Source organism: Hemibagrus wyckioides, linkage group LG10 (assembly GCF_019097595.1).
Source record: "Hemibagrus wyckioides isolate EC202008001 linkage group LG10, SWU_Hwy_1.0, whole genome shotgun sequence".
In the NCBI taxonomy this organism is placed as follows: Eukaryota; Metazoa; Chordata; class Actinopteri; order Siluriformes; family Bagridae; genus Hemibagrus; species Hemibagrus wyckioides.
The window spans coordinates 18,152,346-18,178,626 of NC_080719.1; the positions used below are offsets into that span (position 1 = coordinate 18,152,346).

Here is a 26,281-nt window from a genome sequence, read left to right on the forward strand (position 1 = left end):
TTTTTTCTTCACTTTTGCTCTTCAGAGATGCAGATAGAGGAATCCAGACCAACCCCTTTTAGCCTGACAGTTTAAAGGAGTGGCTGTACAGGGTGGGGACCCTGTGTGTGTGTGTGTGTGTGTCCTCTCAGAACCTGGCGTGGTGTCTGGAAACACTGAGTGGCTCCTGCTCTAGTGGTCTTATGAAAGTGTGTTAAACAAGGCATAGTCAACGGAACAAACAAACTGCACTACTTTCCTCTCTCCAGCAGGCTTCTGGTCCCAACGCTGGATCTGGGAAGCCTGCCAGAGAACTCACCCTGCGCATGAGAAAAAGAATCTGAAACACATACAAGGTCGAACCCTTTCTGAGTAAATCGAGAGTGTCTTTAACTTTCACTTTCTGATGAAATGTGATACGGAAATCCTGGCTACAAAGTCGTTCATTTTGAAAGAAGCTGAACATCTTGCTTCATGTCAGGAGAAGGAGGAATGCTATGAGCAGGTTTTCCCAGGCACGCATCCCACCACCAGGAGCATAGCCACACCTCTTGTTCCTGCCCAGCAGTACGCAGAGGTTTAAGCGGGAAGTCCAGCCCTTAAAAGCCTCCTTCTACAGCAGCCAGCGTCAGCCTCCAACACACACACACACACACACACACCCTCTTTGAAACTTTCAGCTGTGACCGGACTTTTTAAAAATCCTCTGTACTTTTTTCGACCAGCTTGTCTATCAGGATGGCTGGATCCAAGTCCTCACACACGATGCGCAACATTGTCGTCGGTATTCTAGCACTTTGGTCGATCATTTCGCTCATCATCATTGTGGTGTGGGCCACCTCACCGGACTTGAAGGGGGCCAAGGAGTGTAATAACAGCCTGAAGGCCCTCAGGGACAAATATGCTGAAGAAAACAACGCATGGCTCAAGGACCGGCAGGCACTGGAAGAGATGGCGAGGCAGGGCCGCATCAACCAGAGCCTGCTGCTGACTCGCATAGACCTGCTGAAAGACGAACTGAGACTCCTCAATCAGTCCCTGGACTTGAGTCTGCAAGAGAACGTAAGTGTTTCTGATTATTTATTTTATCTGTATATTATGGCTTGACTACTGCCTATTCAAGCAGATAACCTTGTCCATGGGGTGTTTTTTTAAATGATTGTGTCGTTGAAATGATTTCTATATTTCGGCGGGAGATCAGAAGGGTGGGAGTTCAAGCTGTGCTCTTCCTGAGAAAGTGAAAAGAGAAATAACTTGTGTTGTGAAATGTTCATCACAGTTTGTGCAAGAAGAGATGAAGAGGGACTGTAACACTTAGTGGACAAATAAAAAAACAAGAAAAATAAGAAAACATAGAGGGAAAACACGTACGTAAAGTAAACAGTTTAAAATTAAAACTGACTGCAAAGTAACTAAATCTTAAGGAATATAATTAAATTCATCACAACTTTTGGTGACGATGATGAGAATTTCCTGCAAGCTGGCAGATTCAGACACTCCTCACTCTCCTGTTCATTTCATCATTGCATAGAGTCATAAGCTGCGACTTTAAAGGGTTAAAATCTCAGTGCTGGCATTCACAGTTGCGTATCAGAGGTCTCAGGTCACGTCTAATACTCAGAGATCCCATAGGTACGAAACGCTCACACCCTCCTGTGATGTGAAACACTCGTTCACATGGCAACGCTACTATCCATAGCCAAAGCTCCCGACACTCCCTTAACCCATGAACCCATGAACTCTGTTAATTAACTTCCACTGTGTGTGTGTGTGTGTTTCAGGACAGGCTGAATGAAAACATCACTGTGCTAAAGGGTGAGATCGAGCTGCACAAAGCCATTGAGGCCAACCTAACTGCAAATATCACAGAGCAGCAAGGTAGGAAAATCCTAGTCAGTTTTTTCCTCCCTCCCATTCCAGGCTGCCGTGAAAGGAACACTCTCCTACTGACGATATACTTAGAGGCTTTTTTGCCATGTAGCCATAGAAACCGAGGGAAAAAAAAACAAATAGGCCTGATTTGTCAGTAAAGCATGAAACGTTGGATTATTCAGTGATATTGGGCTGTTTGGATTTGGGAGTCGAGTTGGGATTTTTCAACAAAAAGATCTTTTTTTAGTAATAGGTCAAACTGTTCATACTTTGCCCAGATAAGGCCAACACTGTCTGTCTGTCCGTCTGAGCTCTTGGATACAGAGTGACTAAGACTGTATAAGGAATTCTGTTTAGGAAATTTGTTTGGCAATTCCTTGTCGCTTCTCTCTTTACAATCTTTCTAAATGGTGCTATAAAGTCATATTACAGTGTGTACAGCCATATCTGATCTTTTTCTCTCTCTCAGAAACGTATTTCCTGTGTAACCAAACTACAGGAAATGATTAGCTGCTGAAAACGAGAGTTAGGTACCCGATAAAAAGAGAACAAGGGAGAGAGGTGAAGGTGGCAAATAAGCTCATAAAAGTAAGGAGGCAAAAGTAAGCCATATCCTTGCCATCTCTGCTAAAGATGGAGAACATGAAATCACCGGATTAGCAAAAAAAAAAAACAGGATGCAATTCCGTGCTTTACTTAATCATCAACGCCTGTGCCAAGCCTAAAACAATGTTGATGTGAACAGGACCTCCACTTCTGCACATGTGTTACCCGAAATAGCCAAGTGACTTCATGGAGGCCTGTGAAACACCCTGATACCTTGTTCTCTGGCAAGACATAGCCTTATAAGACAATGGAATTAGTTTTATGTTTATGCAAAAGATTTTGATATTTGGCTTCGTTGCTGTTTGTGTTTTAGAGATTTACATTTTTTTTTCTGCTGTTCCCTCTACTTTATTTTGTGTGCCCATCTACAGAGTCAGGAAAATCCATCCTAACCTAACAGAGTTCATGTATCATATATATATAGATGCTTTCTGATTGCGTTCTGATTTTTTAGAGCTGATTGAACTACTGCAGCATAATCTAACCCAGAATTCCATCGACCTGGATTCATGCACAAGCATGCAGAAGGCTGCTCAGAATCTTCAAATAGCAGCTGAGAAGAAAACCGAGGGCTGCCAGTCCAGCAAGCAGTTCTTACAGAAGAAACTGTGAGTCACGGTTCAGATTTGATCATTTTCAGGCCGGCTTTTTATAAGTGAAATGGGAAAGAGCACAATGTCACAATGCTGCATGAGGATTTCATGCAGATTTTATGATTTGATTATAGAGAAAAGTGCAAAGGCACGACCCAGCCTACATCTGAAAACGATGGACCCCCTGGACCAAGAAGTGGTGTTTTCCTGGTCGGACTTTTGTCCATCAGCATTCTTTTAATACCATGTAAGTTACTAATAACATGGCTGATACGGCTAAGTTACATGGCTTTGTTCTTCGCTGAAGTGATTGTTTTTGTATTTCTTTTTGCTTTCATTACAGAGCCAAGCTGCACAGAGAGCTTGAATAAAATAATTGGATACATATTTCAGTACAACACTGTTTCAAGATACCCGAATGACGTGTGCAGTTAACCTGGACTTGAAGCACATGTTACTTTTGTATGGAAAAGCACTGCTGTAAAACAAACAGGAACATTCTGTTCACTAAATAAGGATATTCCTGCAAGAGTTATTTACCCTGGAGGGGACTAAAAGGTTGTTTTTTTTTTTTGTTCCTGTGATACAAAAAAATTTTTTTTCCTTCTGTACTGAATTCAAATAAGCCATAAAGCATTATTATTATTATTATTATTATTATTATTATTAAGCTTAAAATTACATATAGTCTGAAGTGGGCTATTAATTTATAATAACGTTATCAGAAAGGTGGGAGAAATAGATTTTTTGTACTGCTAAAAAGTTAAAACCTGCTAAAAATATAACGTATGATGGTATATGACAGAAATAATGACGTTTATATGACAGAAACAAATGTGTCTCAGCTACCACTGTATGTTTAAACTCCTGACACACGTTTGTGCTTTTCTCTTATTGATTAGAGCAAAAAAAAAAAAAAAATCAGCTTAATCTGCATTATCTATTATTTGGATCATTTCTGGCTTTACAAACAAAATAATAATAATCTTGCATTACTAATGTATTTAAAATTTTAATGTATTTTTATCTCTGGCCTTGAGATAATACAGATGCACATTTTGGTGGTTTTTACAGCTCCAATACTTGACCATCTATTGATTGCTGGGGGCTGATTTTAAAGGTTTTAAAGCCTGTTGTGTTTGCACTGTTAACAACATTTAACAGCAGCGATGTTTTTTTAACCTCTTATATGTGTAACACAGCCTGTATTCTCTCTCTCTCTCTCTCTCTCTCTCGCATCTTTGTCACTGTTGCATTAAGAATTTCTCCAGGATCTAAAGATGATCCTTTCTACCACAACGACTCTTCATAGTCATTTAATCTCACTGATTATCTCACTCATTTAAACTCATTTGATTGTCCTTCAAATCTCATTTTAATAACTCATCTGGTGCCACCTAAAAAGTTAAACTCAACTTAAACAGTTTTCAGAGACTGGTCTTCTTGCAGACTCGCCTGCAGGAGCTGAAACTAGACCTAACTATTTCTGACAGAAAACACAGAAAACAAATGCTGTAGTGCATAGCTCATTAAAGCTAACATCACACAGAAATTATGCACAATAGACCAAAGTGGATTCAACTCAGTCTCACATAACTTTACAAACGCTGGAATCATTTAATATGAAAAGCTGGAATGTGAGCACTATGAAGAAAAATATATAACAAAACAAAACAAAACAAAACAAAAAAAAAAACACTTGTCTGTCTGTGTGTGATACCTAGGCCTGAGGAAGAACTGTTTCTAACCAATATATTTTGATCAAATTGAACTAATTCTCACATCATGAGCTCTCAGTAAAGCTCTAAATGCTGAATGTGTTTCAACTGCAAACAAGAGATTTATTCTAACAACACTGTCATTAGGTGGGCATGTGGCTTAGGGATCCACAGATCGAATTCACATTTGTATCTGTATTGATGTAGTGATGTCTATATACATGCTATTTTACTTCGAATTTTGTTCATCCACTCTCTTTCCACCTTCCAAAGATTGGAATTTATTCCTGGAACAAAACAAACAAAGTACTGTTAAAATGGGACACTTCCCAGAAGTGAGTTGGGCTCTAGCTCAAACTAGCCGATGCAAGATAAGGCTTAGTATCTGTTGTTTGGCTTCAGAGCCTGGAAGAGGAAAAAATATGGGTGTGATCACTGAAAATGAGTGTATTGGAATTATTGTTGAAATAAACTATTAAAAATTAAAGAAGTCTTCGAGTTTGTCCTTGCAACCACATCAATATGCAGTCGATTCATGTTTAGTAGTAGCCTGTAGGAAGGCATTAATGAGACAACTGATGAGATTTGTGGTTTTGTAGAGTAATACATTTTAGACACTGCTGAATAAATCACTCAGAGGTACACAGGTTTTATGCTTGAGAATGTTTCAGATATATTAAGGATGAAAATAGTCATCTATAGCACTATTTGGACTGGATTAATTTGAAATCCAGACGGGGAAGAATGTAATTATTACAGATGTACATGATATTGAAATAGACTTGAAGAACCACAGTTTATGTATGTTCCATCCCATGAGGATTATGCTAAGTACTGTGGGGGAAAGTGGAAGCATTCTGTACTACTCTTTCTCCTCAAAGTTGATGTGTTAGAAGCAGGAAAAATGGGCAAGCGTAAGGATTTGAGAGAGTTTGTCAAGGGCCAAATTGTGATGTCTAGATGACTGGATCAGAGCATCTCCAAAACTGCAGTTCTTGTGGGGTGTTCCCGATCTGCAGTGGTCAGTATCTATCAAAAGTGGTCCAAGGAAAGAACAGTGGTAAACCAGCGTCAAGGTCATGGGCAGCCAAGGCTGTTTTGGGACACCTCTCCAAATCATTGAATTCAGGTGTTGTTTTTCAGGGGTTGGGCTTGGCCCCTTAGTTACAGTGAAAGGAACTCTTAATGCTTCAGCATACCAAGACATTTTGGACAATTTCATGCTCCCAGCTATGTGGTGGGAACAGTTTGGGGATGACCCCTTCCTGTTCTAATATCACTGCGCACCAGTGCACAAAGCAAGGTCCATAAAGACATGGATGAGTGAGTGGAGGAACTTGACTGGTCTGCACAGACTTCTGACCTCAACCTGATAGAACACTTTTGGGATGAATTAAAGCAGAGACTGTGAGCCAGACCTTCTCTTCCAACATCAGTGCCTGACCTCACAAATGCGCTTCTAGTAGAATGGTCAAAAATTCCCATAAACACATTCCTAAACCTTGTAGAAAGCCTTCACAGAAGAGTTGAAGCTGTGATAGCTGCAAAGGGTGGACCAACTCCATATTAAACCCTATGGATTAAGAATAGGATGTCATTAAATTCATGTGTATGTAAAGGCAGACGTCGTCCCAAAACCTTTGGCAATATAGTGTATATACATTGTGAAAATACTATACAAATAAATTTAACTGAATTGAAAACATGCCCATCTTTGGGATTATATATTTGGGATTTATAGCCAGACCGCTGTGTGAATTATTTACAGTATGAAAACAAATAAATAATTCCAAATAAATAAATAATTTAATCTAAACAGATACAAATATGTGTATTTTTGGGACTGGAATCCCATATAAACCACACAGCAAGTGTGTTCATTGATTAATTCTTACAAAACTGCCTGGTTAGGGTCATGGAGCTTTTTACTTAAGCTACTAGTTTGTTTATTTTATGGGAAATAGAACCAACAAGAGAAAAAATTCATCAGAGAAAATAATAAGTAGCAAGAAGGATTAAAGTTGCACACATCATTAGTTGAGACCTCGAGTGATGAAGCTGAGGCTGAGGAAGAGTCAGGGCCAGAATTTACACACCGTAGCGTTCCCATGGCTGTTAGAGTTTGTGTTGAGTTACATAAAAAAAGGGGAAAAATATATTTAGAGCTCTAAAAAGATACTGATATCAATGTCACACCGCTACTTAATGGCACGTGTAACGATAAGGCACTAAATGTAAAAAACCACATTACCCATCATCCTTCGCGTAGCCATATCGGAAATGACGTTTTCCCCGACGACCCGCTTCGATCCAAAATAATCGCGCTTTGTGCGTCCAAGATGTCGGCGCCCATGGAGGTTGTGGTCACTGCTGATTCGGCGGGGCAGCTGTGGAACTGCGCTATTTTCGACCCTCACACGGGAACAAACCTCTTATCCTACCGAGGGGGGAATTCATCTGCTCGGTCCTTAACGATTCTGAACGGAGAATACATCCTCGGAGCTCAACTCGGGAAGAACTTCATCAACGTGTGGGAGATACAAAGAAAGGTAAGTGAGCTCGGCTACAGCCGCGTCCCAAACACCTCCATTCTACCTTTATAAGTGCACTTTATTAGCCGTGAAACAACGGCTTCCACGTACTTGTATAGTGCACTATATATCCAAAACAGGGCTGTTTGGGATTAGTTATGTGGCTATGAGAGTAGAGCGTGTTCCTGTGCAAAAATCCAGATTCTGTAATTAAAAATGTCAACGTAGACAACGTTCATCTGAGATTTTATAATTAATAACAAGTTTTATCTACCATTAAATGATTAAACACTGCTAATGTTAGCTAGCTGTCAAGTCACATCTCCCTTTATTCACGCTACACACCCACCTCAACCCATCAGTCAATCTGAAGGGCTTTTTACACGTGATATAGTGCTAGAGTACCCTGGGTGATGGTATAAACTCGGGGTAAACGGAATCCTGGGGTATCTTGTTTCACGCTTCACTCTGCTCATATGGCTGGACACTGTACATGACCCAGAGTTCAGGGCTAATACTGCAAAATGAAGCACAGAAGGTTAAAATGAAGTCACTGCAACGATCTGCTAAAATCACAGATATTGTAGTTATTCATAGGCTCGTAATATATAGAACTAATTGACTGATTAATCTGGATATTCATTCATTCCTTTCTTCATTTGTTCCTTCATTAATTCTCATTTCATCCTTCTGTCATTCGTTCATTCATTCCTTCTTCCTTCTATCCATTCATCTTTCCTTCTTTCAATTATCAATCCATCCTTCCTTCCGTCCATCCGTCCACCCATCCATTCTTTCTTCCTTCCATCCACTCATTTATCCATCCATCCTTCCTTCCTTCCTTCCTTCCTTCCTTTGTTCGTTCGTTAATTCTCATTCCATCCTTCTGTCATTCGTTCATTCCTTCCTTTCTTCCTTCCTTCCATCCATTCATCTATCCGTTCCTTCCTTCCTTCCTTCCTTCCTTCCTTCCTTCCTTCCTTCCTTCCTTTGTTCATTCGTTCCTTTCTTCCTTCCTCTGTTCATTCTTTTCTTCTTTCCTTTGTTTGTTTCTTTCTTCCTTCCTGTGTTTGTTCCTTCATTTGTTCCTTTCTGCCTTCCTTCATTCCATTTCTCCTTCCTTCCTTCCTTCCTTCCTTCCTTCCTTCCTTCCTTCCTTCCTCTTTCTTTCTTTCTTTCTTTCTTTCTTTCTTTCTTTCTTTCTTTCTTACTGAATAGAGGTTGATCTGCTTTATTCTGCTCAGGGTGTTGGTGGATTTGGAGTCAGTCTCAGGATGTCACTCATTCAACTTTTCCTATCTTCAGTTTGTCCTGTCCAACCAAACTACCACAGTAGTGTCCAAAGTCCAGCCTCAGGGCTAATCGTAGCAGATGTTAATTTCCCCACAGCTTGTCTCCCTGACCATATGACAGGTGGGCCACCAGCCAACAGTAATTTCTCCTTTCACCTGACAGTGGCAGCAGGCTTAGTGAAATGGCAAGAGCCTATATTTCTCTGACTATGTCTGCAAATTCATTTAGCAAATGCGTGTGCCTCGTATGTCAAGAGACCGTTGTGGCAATTAAGGAATTTAATATTCTGAGATGTTATGGCACAAATCATGGGCATTTCAAAAACTATTCAGAGGGTGAGAGGACAGAGAAACTGAAGCAGCTGGAGGCTCTCCTGATATAAGCAACTGTTATCAGAAAACACAGCACAGAAGATTATTAGAGCTTTCCATAATTCATTAAGAGAGTCCTTAATGAACGTGATTACTGTCATTTATCCTGAGAAGAAGCACAGATTTTCATCTTGCATGTCATCAGGTGATACCCTGCTGCAGATATCCCACTCATTATACTGGAGCTTTGAAGGAATATTTTGATGCCTGACCTGTCTAATCTGCCCTCGTTTGATAAAAGTTTGTACACCACTGAACTACTTCCTGAATCTTTTTCTCTAGAGAACCCAAAGGAACCCCATACAGACCCACAGTAACCTCAGCTGAACTGTGGAATATTTTAATAAGTCATTAAGTGTGTTTATTCATACATGACTAACGTATAAGCTATGGCAGTGTAGGAAGCATCAGTATAGGATTTGAAGTGTAACCAAACATTGTTCTGTATCTGTGTTAGATTTAGTCAGAGACTCTGTAAATTGAGATTTGAATGAAAAGGAACCTTTTTATTTTTTTAACAAATAGACTGGTGGTACCATACCACCATTAAAGCGAGCTTAGGGAGGATCTGTTGGGAACACCCATTGATTTGGGGCCAAGATGTGTGTTAAAAAAGGGAAAAATGATAGCTTGATGAGATCACTGTGTGTAAAGCATGACCTACAGTTACATGACTTTTTTGTTTGCTTAATAAAATATCTACATTTTCCAAAAATCCCAAGCTTTTGAGGTGTCCAACACTATCCACTATGCAGAACTACGCAAAAAATCACAATATCCTGCTATTGTGACATGGGTGTAGATGTTTTTATATCCTCTGTATTTGATTAATGTGTATAATATATGACCAGTTGGACTGTGTTCATGTTAACAGCCTGTTCTTTATTTTATAAGAGAGGTTTGGTAAAGTTCTGTTCTTTGTACTGAGAGACTACACTATATTGCCAAAAGTTTTGGGTCAAATTTTATTGGTCACATACGAAATCATACACGACATGTAGTGAAATGCTTTCTACGACTGTCTTACATAAAAAAGAAATAGTAAAAAAGAAAAATTTAAAGTGTGGACATGAAAAATAGGGGATATAGTTAAGAATATATAGGGAAAAGTAGGGAAAATTAAATGGTGGAAATCACAAACGAAAATAACTTGAAAGTCAAGTGTCAGATATGCATATGAAAATATGTCTGTGTATGTATATATAAATATATATGTATATAATATAAATATATATATGTGGTATCAATATCAATATAGCAGTAAATATTATAAATAATGAAAAATAAAATAAAATAAAAATAATAAAAATAGTAATATAATATATAATGTATATAAATATAAAACTGCTGTATAAACTAAATATAAAAAAAACAAATATAAAAACAAAAATATAATACAGTACAATATAGTATATATATATAGTATATGTGAAAAATAGAACAATATAAATAAATATATGTGTAGACTCTAATATATAGAAGGTACAGTATATGCATATATGTAGATAAAAAGGTCAACTTTGAAATGGTGTAGCAAATGAATACAGTATGTACAGCGTGCATATGTAAGATAAATATATAAATATATTTGTACATGTGTATATATAAGGCAAATATAAATGTCCAATTGAACAGGGAGGAAAGTGTCAGTGCAGTATGCACACAAAGATGTACAGAAAAGATGTACAGTGAGAGTGTTATTGTGTGTACAGAGTAGTGCAGAGTACAAAGTAGGACACCTCATTGAATTCAGGGGTTGTTTTTGGCTCCTTAGTTCCAGCGAAAGGAACTCTTAATGCTTCAGCATACCAAGAAATTTTGGACAATTTAATGCTCCCAACTTTGTGGTAATAGTTTTAGGAAGGCCCCTTCCTGTTTCAACATGACTGCACACCAGTGCACAAAGCAAGGTCCATAAAGACATGGAGACATTTGGTGTAGAGGAACATCATAGAGTCCTAACCTCAACTCAACAGAACACCTTTGGGATGAATTATAGTGGAGACTGTGAGCCAGGCCTTCTCGTCCTACCACAGTGCCTGACCTGACAAATGCACTTGTAGTGGAAATATTCCCATGAACACACTCCGAAATCTTGTGGAAAACCTTCCCAGAAGTGCTGAAGCTGTTGTAGCTGCATAGGGTGGGCCAACTCTATATTACATTTGAGTGCATGTAAAGGCAGACGTCCCACTTTTATATCTTCTCAAATTCTTTTGTTCTATTGGGTTGAGGTCAGGACTCATCCATGTCTTTATGGACCTTGTTTAGTGCACTGGAGTTGGAACAGTAAGGGGCCATCCCCAAACTGTTCCCACAAAGTTGGGAGCATGAAATTGTCCAAAATGTCTTGGTATGCTGAAGCATTAAGAGTTCCTTTTACTGGAACTAAGCGGCCAAGCCCGACCTCTGAAAAAGCACACCTGAATTCAATGGTTTGGAGAGGTGTCCCAAAACTTTTGGCAACATAGTGTATTTCACTTTGATGAAGTCAAATTTCCATTAATCTGATGTAATGGCCGTCAGTGAGTCAAGATTTTGTCATGTCCATACAGCAGCTTTGAAATTCCGTCCTCTCCCAGTCGTGCTTTCTGATGCATCGTGGCTTTGTCTTTATGCCATGTCTCCGGTTTGGTAGATCAAGGAATGAGACTGATGTTCAAAAACACTTTCATTAGCATCTGTATGGCAGCAACTTACATCTCAGTGTAAGCATTCATTAACAGGAAGCTTCCAAACTATCTGGACAATACATTTATTCTTAACAGCAGCGTGATTCACACAGATATGTGTTATGCGCTTACTGGTCATTTTATTAGGAATGCTGCAGTTCTTGGTCCCTTTTGCTCTCAGAACATCCTCCGTTCTTCATGGCATGGATTATTCACTATGCTGGAAGCGTTGATTCAGTTCAATTCAATTTATTTTGTATAGCGCCTTTTACAATGAACATTGTCTCAAAGCAGCTTTACAAAAGAAGAGAAACGGAGAAAGGGGAGGGGAAAAACTGAAAATAAAAAAACTAGAAATAAGAATAAATTATTAAATTAAATTATTGAATTATTTTCTCCCTAATGAGCAAGCCTGTGGTGACGGTGGCAAAGAAAAACTCCCTGGGATGATATGAGGAAGAAACCTTGAGAGGAACCAGGCTCAGAAGGAACCCATCCTCATTTGGGTGACACTAAAACAGTAAATAATGTAACTGTAACTGATTAATGTCCTTTCTACAACAGCAGTCAATGGCCCATGAGGAACTATTAGGTCATTGTAGTTTCTAAGGTCATTATAGACACTAATTCTTTGCTGTCACAAGCTGACAGATGAAATGGCAGATCTGTGACGGTGTGAAAGTCCCCAAGTGGCTCTGTCCATGGCTGTCTCCTGGTCCACACAGATCCACAGCATCAGTGGGCACCACCAAGCGATGAGACTCTGACCAGGGGTAGGGCAGTGGTCACACTGGAAACTGGCAAACACTGGGAGCTCAGGAGTGGGGTGTATAGCTCGACAGATATAGACAGAGAGAGAAAGAGAACGATATTAAGTATGATTCTGATCATGTGATGTTTAAGGACAATGTAGATTGAGATTTTTATTTACATGACTTATGTATTGCGTCATGGTGTATTATCACACATACAGATGTTGATGAAATCCTCTGACCTCTCAGTCAAAAAACTGTTTCCTCCCACAGAACTGCAGCTCCCTGGACGTAATTTTTTTTCTGCACCATGCTGTGTAAACTCTAAAGACCACTGTGCCTCAAAATCCCAGGAGATCAGTTTCTGACATGTGCTAAGAGGCTCCATCTGGCACCAGCAACCATGCCATGGTCCAAGTCACGGAAATCTATTACTGCCTCCTCGCGTTGTGATGTTTGTCCTCATTGTTTTGTTTGTGAACATTAACTGAAGGTCTTGCCTTGTGTCCACATGATGCCGATGCGACATGATTGGCTGATTCGGACAGTAAATACTCAAATGAGATGAATTGTTTGGAAACACAGCTGACCTTGTTGCTGCTTGCCTTCTTTCACTCATTTTGAGTGTGTACTAATAATCCATTTCCAACACGTCATGAACTGTAGATGTCTGATGCAGGCTGTGTTCCATCATTTACACTGTAGGAAATGGAAAGTACTACATAGATGTGGTGCAAAGAAAGACATCAGTGAGAGACATCCTTGAAAGCATGTGTCATGATAGCCATGATGTGTCTAGCATTATGGCTTAATGCTCCCGACCTTACACTGGATATCTTTCAGCTGTCTTCCATTATTGTATGTTTTTTTAATTGCTGTTTGTCTTCAGCTTGCCGTGGCTTGGTGACAGATTGGTGACTACTGTTGTCCTGGCTTTGTGTGTGTGTGTGTGTGTGTGTGAGAGAGAGAGAGTTGGGTTCATGTAAATTAGTAAAGGTCCACTGGTAGATCTGAGTCGATTGAGGATGCTAACAAGAATAACTTGATGCATTCCATCTGATCTCCTAAGAGCTCCATGTTCTCTCTGTTCCTTCCAAAAACATGCATGTATTGATGATGGTGCTAAAATCCCTCTAGGTATGAAGGAGTGTGTGAATGTGTACATTTAGCATTGCAGTATCCCGACGTCTCATCCAAGCTGTGTTCAGAGCTCGTGTCTATTCCTGTTCCTGGTTTCACTGCAACCCTGAACCAGATAATCAGTTACTGAAGGAGATTAAATATATACATATGCATGCTTGCCACCTAACTCACACACAGAGGTGGTTTTCACACTGCACACATTTGTTGTGGTCTGAATTAGAGTGTGACCATTATTCCGGTTTCAAATGCATTTGCACTCATTTCATTTACATTTCTGGCATTTGGCAGATGCCCATATCCAGATCGACTTACATTTATCTCAGTTATACAACTGAGCAATTGAGGCCTTGCTCAGGGTCCCGCAGTGACAGCTTAGTGGACCTGAGATTTGAACTCATAACCTTCAGTAGTCCAACACCTTTACAAATAAGCTACTACATCCACATTTCAGCATCATCACAGACAAGACAACACAACTGTAGTAACTTATATATGACACACTGATCAGGCATAACATTATGACCACCTGCCTGATATTGTGTTGCCCCCTGCCCCCATCATGCACTGTGTATTCTGACACCTTTCTATCAGAACCAGCATTAACTTCTTCAGCAATTTGAGCAACAGTAGCTCGTCTGTTGAATCGGATCACACGGGCCAGCCTTCACTCCCCACGTGCTTCAATGAGCCTTGTCTGCCCATGACCCTTCTTTGGACCACTTTTGATAGATACTGACCACTGCAGACTGGGAACACCCCACAAGAGGTACAATTTTGGAGATGCTGATCCAGTCATCTAGCCATCACATCCTTATGCTTGCCCATTTTTCCTGCTTCTAACACATCAACTTTGAGGACAGAATGTCCACTTGCTGCTTAATATATCCCACCCACTAATAGGTGCCATGATGATGAGATAATCAGTGTTATTCACTTCACCACTTCACTTCACCTCTCATTGCTCATAATATATCTATAAATAATATATATATTACCCCCTTTGGTGCTATGCACAGTAAGGTGTCTCATCTCTTCTGTGTCCAACAATGATCCTCTGCATCTAAACCCAAATAAAATATGCCAGTACTTTATCATGACTGAAAATTCACCCGAGCTCGAGTGGCCTGCTGAGGCTCAGCAAAGGAGCTCATACAAATTCTTGAAAAAGCAAAGCAGATAAAGAATTAAGAATAAATATTAGCTTAAAGTTTTCTTGCTTTTGAAGCATTATCAGTGCTATATGAAGTTAAAAGAAGCCAGTATAATCAACGATTTAAAGAGAGTTCTACTAAATTAAACTAAACGGATTCGGAGAGATTTTTGCTGCAGGGTTTTTGCTCATCAGTAAGAGGACGCTTATATTTTTCTTCATTAAACCAGCCTGGATAATTTAAATAAAGTTATGAAATAAAGTTTATTCTAACTGCATTGTAAAACATTAGCAACGTTTCAAAAATATAGCAATGAATTTTATGTTTTTTTTTTTTCTTTAGGTATAAACACTGCTCTGAAATCTCAATGAATTTCTCACTGCTGCAGATTTGCCATGCAGGACACACCCTGGATTTTTCCATTCATCTGTTACTCTTTTCCTTCATCATGCTCGTTTAAGTATTTGGGTTTGGGTGTGCTGCCAATGAAGGTCATCATAATGAGACTTCTTTCTTTTTTTTTTTTTGTGCAAATGTGAACCCGAAACTAAACTAAAAATAATGAGTTAAAATAAAATTCTCTTCCTGAGAATCCATGTTCCATGCATCCTCCATCCTTTTAGCCAGCCTCCAATCCTTTTAGTCACCTGTCCTTTCATTTAATGCATTAGCTTCTGATTAGATGGACGGACGGACGGACGGACGGAGACGGAGACAGACAGACAGATAGTACGAAGTACCGTTTAGCATCTTCCAGAAGTGCAAATAGGCAAAAAGGTTGTCACTTAACTGCCATTAATTAACTAAATGTGTGAAATGGGACTTTTTGTTTTTGCGGTACCTGGAATGGTGGGTGGAGGGGGCTGGGTTTAGTGGTTGCTAGGGTTGACCAGGGTGACCAGTCACATTAACCACCCCCTGTGCTCCCCTCTATATGTACAATACATTTTACATCACTATCATAGACTCTGTTTTAATGATTACGAATCAGTGTTAGGTCATGTGGTTTAGTTGTTGACCAAAGGATCGAGGTTTAAGCCCCACTCCCACCACCACTTTGCCATCATTGGGCCTCTGTGTAAGGCCTTTAACCCTCTCTGCCCCAGGAGCGCTGCATCGTGGCTGACCCTGTGCTCTGACCCCAACCTCCAAAGTTGGGAACGAAAAAGAATTTCAGTGCAGTAATGTATCTGTGACAATAATAAAATCTTGTTTTTTGTGATTCAGTTCCTGTTAGTAAATATGAAAATATTTACAGCATGCAAGTACAATACAATCTCTGTGTGTAAATGAATAAAAATCAGCTCGAAGCATTACGCATTTTGGATACTTGATCTGTTAGGTGGAAAATCCCTGACTTTTGCCAAGAGAAAGCAACTTTGATAGAGAATCTCTACTCTGCTACTGAAGATTGCTGAGCTGGAAGAAGATCAGTTGCAGCCACAGACATTTTTCGGATGATTTTGTGATGACTTGCCTTGATTTAGCCCACATGCTCCCTAAGCGAGAAGGGTATCTAAGTTCTTCGCAGGTGGAACCCAGCTCATATGTATACATTTATTAAAAACTAATTTAAATAATTAGTTGCGCTTCTCTGCCTTTTGTTCATTTGCGTCGGTATGTGGAGTGACTACATGTTTAAAATACAGAGATCTAGATGATTAAAGTGTGCTTAATTCAGGTGTGAAAATGCCTTTGTGTGATTCGTTTCTGTACATAAAGCGTCTTTATTGCCTTGTCTCAAATCTTGAGTCTTTTTACCTCATTGTCTATCATTACTCCTGTGCTCTCTTCTACTTCTTGCTCTCAGGACCAACTGCAGCAGAAAATTGTGTGTCCTGGGATTGTAACCTGCCTAACAGCCTCCCCTGATGGCCTCTATGTGCTGGCGGGCATTGCTGAGGCCATATATCTATGGGAGGTGAGCAACCAAAATCCAGTCCCTGCGTTTTTTTTCCCTTTTAAAACAAAGTAGAAAATAACTATCTTGTTTTTCTTGACTTCTGAAATTCCTACTTACTTGAAAGGGCAACTCCAGCTCAACTGCATGCATCACCTGCCACTACATACCTGTTATTTTTTGTTTATTTATTATATTATATTACAGTGGAACCTTGGCATGCGAATGCCCTCCCATATGAATTTTCGCCTTAAGAATAGAAATTTTGCATCGGCATATAAACGAACAAACTGAACCAAGCGACGGCTAAGTTTTGAAGGCATTCAAAATTTGTTTGCATCAGTGGAAAGCCAAGTAAAGCCAACCACAGCGAGTTTGTGAATCTTATGAATTTTGTGGTCAGCGAAACCTGTTTTGAAAGTCAAACCCATGATGCCATTCAACATGCATTTGAAAGCTATGTGATTTTTTTTCTGTTGACCGATTGGTGCCGTGGGTGATCTGTTCTATTCTTAGCCCAAGCTTGGTGGCACAACTTCCTGTGAGGACCCTTGACATGGTATGCTTGGCTTGGGTCAGGTTTTTTGTAAGATTTTTTTAATACGTTTCATATTGGGAATATTTTTGGATGACTGGAACAGATTATCTGCATTTACATTATTTCCTATGGGAAAATATTGTTTTGAAATACAAATTCTCACCTCCAGAACGAATTGGATTCCTATGCTGAGGTTCCACTGTATATTATATATTTTGAGAAATTGTCATAGCTGATGTACTTGATAAACGAGGTGTTCTTTAAGTTCTGGGGCTGATCATGACTTGATGATGATTTTTTTCCTGTTGATTATACATTACTTAAAAATTGCCACTGGCCTCAAGCAGTTCCTGACTCTACACAGCTATTATTACAGCCTTCTGTACTCTCCTTACACCTGAAATGGTGGAAATGCTTGATGAGTTTTTATGTTCAAATTTTTGATGGTTACATATATAGTTTTTTTTTTATTGTAAACTGCAAGCAGGGAGCAACAGTATCATACAAGCCTAGTGCACTGGGAAAAAGCTCACCGAATCGACTCAAACGTGAATCTCATCGAGTGTTTCTGTTCCACGTGATTGAATCGAGTTACATTAATTCAGTTTGTTTTCGTTTACAGAACACTTGATCATGCGTTTTTCAAAGCCTTGAATAAAAGTGTATAAAGTCTTCACTCTCATCCCAGACCCTGGCATTTAGAGACGGTGCTGTTTCTCGCTGTGATATTAAACCACGCTGCTTTCATTAGGTTCATTTTCATACTAAAGTCATTTCTTTGCGTCCATGCCAACGTCTTCGCAAGATTCCATGATGTAATTAGGTCGCGTTATTACTGCTCGAACTGATCGCTTTCGCTCATTCAGACTAGTTTAAATTACATTTAGTATAAACAAATAAATCATCTTTAAATAAAACTTCATTTTATGTAAACCTTCAGGATCGGGCAATTTTGTAATTACAGAAATGAACACAAAATCAAGCAAACTCTATGATCTCTGGAGGGGCTTGGCATTTATCTAAAGGGCCACAGATTTTCGGAAGATTTGTCTCGTCTGTTGTCATCGCAACACACATTCAATTCATGAGCGTTGAACATGAGTACAGCTCTCACAGGAAGTCATTACATGTGCGTCTTCACTAGTAGGATCCTGTGGCTGCAGCATCTCCAGTTTAAGTAGATTTCTGGAAAAATAGCACCAAAATTTCTTCATTTGCATTGACAAATTTTGAATAAAAAAGCAAACAAATTGGAGTGAATGCTGGACCGAACTATACATGATATAATTGCTTAAATTTCCGCAGTGTAGAAAGTCTGTAGAACACAGCCTTATTCTTTTATGTCTTCGGTTTCACTCCGTGCGAGCCAAGAATGCGCAGTCCAAAAAGAACAAAGAAGACTTTATTTATCACATAAACATTTACAGTACAGTCAAATTTCCTTTTGCATATCCACGCTTGTTAGAGATCTGGGATCAGAGCGTCCTAACATGTCAAAAGGAATACATTTTCATTGAAGAGTTTTTATCCAGCACCTGATGCGTAAATGAAGGCTTCTTTTGTTGAGTGCATACATAAGTGATTTGTGTTTCTAGTAATCAGATGCTGAGTTGATAAGCAAAAATTATTATTGAATTTGAAATTGCTAAGGGTCCAAAACGTGTGAAGTAATCAGACCTGCTGCATAATAAAAGTGGCGGGTGTATTAATGCCACCATTTGATCTTAATAACAAAGCAAGGTTTGGTTCTCTGGTCTCGCTTGCTGTCGAACAAGCGTTATATTTTCATCTCTGAACAGATTTGCTCACCTTTCAGATCATCCACTTTCTGTTTATCGTAGGTCTCAACAGGAAACCTCCTGGTTATTTTGAATCGCCACTACCAGGACTTGAGCTGCCTGCGTTTCACTGATGACGGCAGCCATTTTGTGTCAGGAGGAAAGGACAATCTGGCACTTGTGTGGAATCTTGCCAGGTACTTGATGATTTATTCATTTTCCTTGTTCTCGATGCCAATGTTCAGTTGTAGTGCAAACCAACCCCTATTTCCTCTAAAGGAGTTCACTCAGCTTTTAGTTTATCTTGAGTGTGGAATGAACTTTTTAACAATGTTTTGTGGAATTATCAAGATAATACCTTTAGGTTCTTAATTTTTTCTTTTATTGCAATGATCTAAGACTCATTTTAGCAGTTTGTTTAGACTGATAACTTGTTTGGGTCCAATATGTAATAACTTATGTGCCGAGAAGGAGATTCATTTATTAGAAATTTGTATAAAATTCGGCCAAAACATAAGATTGAGCCAGATTTCAGAACACAAGCTTACCAAATAGAAGAGGAAGTGAAATTGTTTAATACGCAGTATGATAATACTGTTGTTATTTATTCTACATATAACACACTTTATACATGATGCATTTAAGACAAGGTCACGTCCTGTGCTGTAATAACACTCTACCGACCTCGGAAGATTTTTCCTCTCAACATTTTGAATACTGCTCAACTATTTGCTCGTATTCTGACTCGAACATTCCAGGAAAGCGTTCATCTTGTTTCTGACTCAGTGCAACTCTCTCATCATGCCCATAGATGGCAATGTATGTCTTTTACACCGTAACCATGAGCACTGAGAGAAATAAAAACACTTTCAAGAAAAAAAAAACAAAAAAAAATAGTAAATAGTGCAGAACATTATTCCCAAAAATATTAGAATTCCTCGTCTGTTTGGTGGGAAATGAATGTAGGACAGAACAGGGTGAGATTTACATCTGTGTTTATTTTAGCTTTTATCCAAAGCAACGTATAAACAAGGCATTATACAATCCCGTGGGGTTGTTGGAGGAGCTGATGGGATTCCGACGCTTCAGAAATAAAAGAAAGGAGTAGAAGCAAATTTAAGATATTTGTAGGAAGATAACGGAAGCAGCGACTAGTGAAGTCAAGCTACAGAAATTGTAGTCATGATGCCTAATAAGACATACAGAATTGAACAAAAGTAAAGTGTTTTCATGGCAGAAGGAATCACAGGTGTATATGAATTGAACAGATATATGAATGTAAGTGTGTATATATATATATATGGTCAGGGAGGGCTGGAGTGGTTTTGCATTTACACTCAAGTGCTCCTCAGCTTTTCTCTAGATGTTTCATGAAGATTGAATCTGCAGATTCAGTTGAGTCGAGCACTAGAAACGATAAACATATCACGTTACAATTCACATAGAATTTATGATGATATAAACACTACAGGCAGCACGATATTTAGGTTGCTGGAACGCACACACACACACAAAAAACTGTTCGATGAATCTTGTCTTCATTTGTATGTTTAAAACAAGTGATTTATTAAAAGATACACATTTAACACTACATTTTACAAGGAGGTGAAAAAAACCATCTGTCATTTTTCCCTCCCCCTTTGGTGGGAATTGACAAGTGACCAATCAGGTGAGGGTGAACACGTGGGTCCTCAGAGACACGTGAAATCCGGTCAGTTGGAGGACAGTGCTATCTGCCCTCTTCCTCATACCTAAACTCACAGATGCCTGTGATTGGTTAGTGTTGTTCTGATTGATAGGGAAGAGTGTTTTGCTCTCGTGTCTCCCAGTTGAGTCCATGATTATAGAAGCGGAAATGACTTTGGACCACCAGACGCTTCATCCAAAGACCACAGCGATCAGACTGGATCGCATTCGTTCCCTGCATTAAGGACTTGATGTGAGCAGCTGTGTGTTCGGATGGGTGAGGTACAGAATAATGGTCTGGATGACTGGACACCAGGCACACACTGGTTTAATAATGCAAGTGCTAAGACCAGTAGTGGAGCTGTGAGAGGAACAGAGCCTCAGGGTGGAGACATCAGGAACGTATTAGCTAGCACGCCTCCAAGTCCCATGCCTTTTTATCAGATAAATTGTGTAAATGTACGGTGAGATAGTTTGCTTAGTTATATCCCGCCATGTTCGTTATCTGCACTACCTGAACCCAAGTCTAGGTCCTAGTTCCTTTCTAGCAGTGGCATCACTCTGGTTTCTAATAAACACTGCTCATTATTCACCCCAGCATTATCATGAAGTTTCATGGCATGTCTTCCTGGACCAACGAGGATCTGCTCTTATTTTTGATGAATGCCAGCGGTTCGGTTCAGGAGATGACTCATACGAGAAATCATAGTGCTCAGCTCTAATGGAAGCTTGGAAGCAAGTCAAGCAGGAGTTTCCACATACTGAAAAGCTGTAGAAGGAAAACCTAGCCGTATTTCATGGTGTTCACTTATAACGAAAGCTGAAAAAACATCTTTTTAAGCCTGTGACGATACGCTTCGCCGTCTCTTCAGGACGGAGGTCGTGGAGTGACGTACGCAGGAAGACCGAAAGTGCTCAGCTCTTCCATGTGGAAAATAAATCATTCATTATTTTTCTTTTGGTGTCTTTTTAGGGTCGGTTGTATTTTTTTTTTTTTCCTCTGTAACTAACCACTCAATAGCCTCTCTGAAGCCAGTTCCCAGAAGTGAAGTACCTCAAATGTCTCAAGAAGTCTCTTGCGTTAAAATTTCAAACAATGTTTTCTGAGCCTTCAGCACTACCCTCTGTTTCACCTCTGCTGTAAATTATTTCTTCAACAATGCATCCAATCGAGCATTCAGTACTGACCATGAAAAACATGCTGTTTTTTTAAAATTTATTTATTTATTTATTTAAAACACAACCGAACTATTTTATTATTGCACAAGATTAAAGAAGCTTTATTTCGTTTCGTCATTTTGTTTTCTGATCTCAGCCACTCGATTCTCCCAGAATTCTGAACGCATCCTCTCGGCTTTCCCGATGTCCGTGTCCTTTCCTGTTAAGTGACAATGTTGAGTGCAATGTAGCATGAAGAATTAGGCAATGGAGGAGTATGAGGAGAATTTAAAGCACAAAGACCGCTGCCACTGAATTATTACCCTCTCGCCCGTGAAGGCTCGGAGCTGCATCGCAAATCCGGTGGTCTGTTCCACCAAAACCAGCGTGTCCCACTGATCTGATTCACACTTTGGCAAAAGAATGTAGATTTGATTGTAGCATTCATGCAACCTGAGAGAAATTAATGTGCTGTTAAATAAATAAAAAAATGTTTGTAATGACTACAGCAACGAAGCAAGAGTAATGTTAACATAACGAAGCTGAAAATCATAATTGTGCCTGCAAGAAAAAATTGAGGTGTGTTATAAATTATAAATATAATTGAAAAATATGAATTAGAATTCTCAGATCTGGATCTGTATAAACTTCTTATTAGATCTTTTAGATGGTTCAATTAAATTTCTACATTGTAAAAAAAAACCTGGCTGGATTTTCCGAAAATAAATAAATAAATACCATGAGGTAAGTATTTGCATTGAATAATAAACCTATTTTTCTTTAACTCAAACTTTAATTCAGTTTCATTCATTTATGTTGGCTCTATTCAGTTAAGATTTTTTTCTTTATCTTGTTTGTAAATGTAATTTTATAATATTTACATTTTTTTTCTGGTCAATTTTTCGCTCAATTTTTGAAATTGCTAAAAACATATTTTTCACATGTATTCAAACTAATGTTTGTTCAAAGGTTCAATAATAATAATTATATAATTGTTATTATAATAAGAAGAATTATAATTATAAGAAAGTTATAAGAATGTTTGTTTCACAACAAATTTATTTATTTATATTTAAGCATTTATTTTTATTATTATTATTATTATTATTATTATTATTATTATTATTATTATTATTATTATTATTATATATTATTATTATTAAATGGGGGAAAAAAGCAAATAAAGTAAATACCAACAGAAAACAGCAACAAAATCAAAATTCCTAATTCACAGCCACAAACATGTGACAAACAAAAGCAGATTATTTACAGCATCAATAGTTCTGTAAAGTGTATTACAATATCACAGACGAGCCGTTTTTACTTTTAATACAAGACTAAAATAATCAAATTATAAAAATCGGTAAACAAAACAAACATTGTGCATCAGCACGGCACTTTAAACAATATAAATCTGAACAAATTCCATGCTGTTGGGAATTTTCTTCTTCTTTTTTTTGCTTTTTTGAGTTTTCTGAGAAATGTCCTGAAATGCCTCAGACATGTCTGAAAACTGCCTCGTGCATCGCTTCGAAAGTTCCCAAAGATGTCAAACTCTTTAAAATCACAGCATGAAAATGCAGCCACATTCGTACAGTTCGCAAACTCCGACTTTTGGGTTTTGCTGCAAATTGCATCAGTTAAAAGTAACACTGATGTTTTCAGTTAAATTTATTATTATAATTTAATATTAGATTATTCATATTATTCATATTATTCATATTATTATTATTATTATTATTATTATTATTATTATTATTATAAAACATTTTTGTACATTTTGTATATAATAGCATATTTAATTTATATGTATTTCTCTTGTGTACTCTGAAGCAGTCTGAAATGAATTAATAAATGAAATCAATTTGTTTTAACAACTAAGGTATATTAAAAATGGTACTCCAAATTTAAAAGGAAATTAACAATCATTTATGTTGAAAATCATACAATTTTTAAAATTTTTATGGTATTTTTTCATGATACAAGGCTTTTGTTTCTATATGTTTGTGCATTTCTGTAGTTTGCAGACTCCATTATCCAGAGCAAATGACATTTTATCTCATTTTTGATATACAACTGAGCAACTAAGGGTCAGCAGCCTTGCTCAGGGGCTCAAGTGGCAGTTTGGTGGACCAAAGTAGCTTTCTTTTTTAACTCAAGAGAGACTGTAGGGATTTAAAAACAAAACTGTACCACAAAAGTCATGCAGATACAGGTCAAGGCATTGACCATGGCATTGTTGTTGGTATCCAAAAGTCTGGTCTGATGTCTTGGACGATTGAGAACTGTGCCCCGCTGCATGCTTTCCTCTTATTGGTTCACTGATGCAACACCTTCATAAGTTTGTATAGTGTTTCATGTAAATGAGATGAAAGCATCTGACAGGTTCATGAATCAGAGATGGATTCCGTCAGTAAGTGTTTCACTGAGCTCATGTCATACTGCCTTTGTTTATATGCGGCTTTGATGAATAAAGGTCTTTGCTGCTAATCTGAGAGTTTGTCACATTGATAATAACTGACCTTTTGAGTATTGATACAGACATTAGAATCAATATCCTCTTGGACACGTTTGAAGTTCTGATCACGTTTCAGGCTTAGTCATGCTCCTTCTCCTTTCCCCCCCACAAAGATACAAAGGCCATTTTCACACTTACTCTCTTGAGGCGGTACCCAGGATTGATTCACACATGGTGCAGTCCACAGCCAGATTCACTCGTATCAAACCCCAGATCGCTGTTTTCAGGTGGAGCGGAGATTTTTCTTTCTTTTTTTTTATTTTTTACTCTGATTCACACCTGGGTGCGAGATCAGCTTTCATGCTTTCTTGGCTCAAATGGCTTCAGGTCCAGGACAATTTGTGAAACTGATCAAATTGTGATTGTCTACGTTCACTGAAATATTTATGCGGCATCAGTAATTTAAATAGCTGGGAAATATGACAAGTTTCAAATTGCTATATTATGCTTTTCTGTGAGAAAATAAACACCAATTTAGTGAATGTGGCTTCTTAAAAAAGCTAAAGCTAAGAACTGAGATGCGCAATTGATTTATATCTGATACATGCTATAAAATAGAAAAAAACAAAGTAATTGAGCATGTGCAGAAGCTTGCCCTGCCTTCTCCTTGTAAAGCATCAGAACTTAATTAAGTCATTAGGCTTTAATTGAATCATTAGGGGTCGTTAAGCAGGTATTTAGAATAACAGCTTTCTGACCCTTCTGACCTTTTGCTAATGCTTAATTAACATGACCTGAAAATAAAGCTAATTGATGGCTTCAAACGGAAGGCTTCAGAGGAAGGCTATGAACAGGTATGTGTGGGTCTGAAATATGCTCTAGAAATGGCATTTAAGAGCAAAATTGGAAGTCAAGGGAAGAAACTGGAAACCTTAGCGCTGGTGATCTGCATGGAAGAGTAATCAGAAAGAAACCTTGCAACCACATCGCAACGAGAATGTTTTATGTAATCAGAACTATTAAGATTAGTTTTAATGGGGTTGAAATGATGCTGAATCTTTTTTTTTCTGAATTTAGTCTAAACCGAAGACTGTGTATGTCTTGACAAGTTCCTTTGCCTCGAAATCCGCTTCGTGTTCCTTAATAAAAAGTGCATCATGTGGTGCAACGCTGACAGCTCTGCTACTCCTGAATACATCTTCACTGTATTGCTTTTTAATCTGGATAGCAGCTTGTGTGCTCTTACGCTATAGCACATTTCTTTTGTTAATTAAATAGACCAATGTTAATGTTTCTAATCGCAGCTTTAGCAGCACATAATGCTAATTTTAAGGTCTTATAAACTAATAAAAGTTTTGTGTTAGAATTGAATTCCAGGCTAATTTTTATGGCATTTTTTTTTATGATACGAGGCTTTTGTTTCTATATGTTTGTGCAACGAACAATACACAAATCACAACAGACTGCGTGATAAAATTACGCTGTTTTGTCATCATTTCCAGAATTTGGCAGACTCCCTTATCCAGAGCAAATGACATTTTTGTCTCATTTTTGTTATACAACTGAGCAGTTGAGGGTGAAGAGCCTTGCTCAGGGGCTCAGAAGTGGCAGTTTGGTGGACCTGGGATTCGAACCTTCTGATCAGCAGTCCAACATAGCAGTCAAATAGGACATGAGACATACACACTGTTCACATAAATTAGCTTTCTTTTTAACTGTAGGAAAACGCCATGCAGATACAGGTCAAGGCAGTGACCATGGCATTGTTGTTGGTGTCCAGTAGTCTGGTCTGATGTCTTGGACGATTGAGAACTGTGCCCAGGTGCATGCTTTCCTGTTATTGGTTCACTGATGCAACAAAGTTCATCCGAAATGATTTCTATAAACGAAATTGATTTGTAAATGTATTCCTCGGTAGGCAGAACAGTTTGATTCTTGGCTGGTGAGCAGAATTATGGGATTGCGTACGCTGATAACACACATGATGTCGCCTTCGTATTCGCCAAAACACCCTCCATGTGTAACAGCTCTTACCTCAGGAGGGAAAATGTCCCCAACATGCTGTCAACCTGGAGATAATGA

The 26,281-nt window shown here is 38.5% G+C and overlaps 2 protein-coding genes across 2 annotated transcripts in view; both read left to right on the forward strand.

Annotated features, from left to right (window-relative positions):
• Positions 1-449: 449 nt before the first annotated feature.
• On the forward strand, positions 450-5,258 carry si:ch211-1a19.3 (uncharacterized). Its single transcript, XM_058401067.1, has 5 exons — positions 450-1,041; positions 1,761-1,857; positions 2,912-3,065; positions 3,185-3,297; positions 3,394-5,258. Coding segments are annotated over exons 1-5 (690 nt in total). The 5' UTR covers positions 450-717; the 3' UTR covers positions 3,396-5,258.
• Positions 5,259-7,073: 1,815 nt separating this feature from the next.
• Positions 7,074-26,281, forward strand: part of wdr18 (WD repeat domain 18) — a 78,329-nt gene continuing 59,121 nt past the window's right edge. The window contains exons 1-3 of the mRNA XM_058401666.1: positions 7,074-7,317; positions 16,492-16,602; positions 18,961-19,094. Of these exons, the coding sequence (XP_058257649.1) occupies positions 7,108-7,317; positions 16,492-16,602; positions 18,961-19,094 (455 nt within the window). The 5' untranslated portion in view covers positions 7,074-7,107. The remainder of the gene's footprint in view (positions 7,318-16,491; positions 16,603-18,960; positions 19,095-26,281) is intronic.

Excerpts from the sequence above, each read along its gene's own strand:
- si:ch211-1a19.3 (XM_058401067.1), top strand. The coding sequence starts at position 718 with ATGGCTGGATCCAAGTCCTCACACACGATGCGCAACATTGTCGTCGGT. Across the intron at positions 1,042-1,760 it reads ACTTGAGTCTGCAAGAGAAC|GACAGGCTGAATGAAAACAT; the intron begins GTAAGTGTTTCT and ends TGTGTGTTTCAG. Across the intron at positions 3,066-3,184 it reads CAGTTCTTACAGAAGAAACT|AGAAAAGTGCAAAGGCACGA; the intron begins GTGAGTCACGGT and ends ATTTGATTATAG.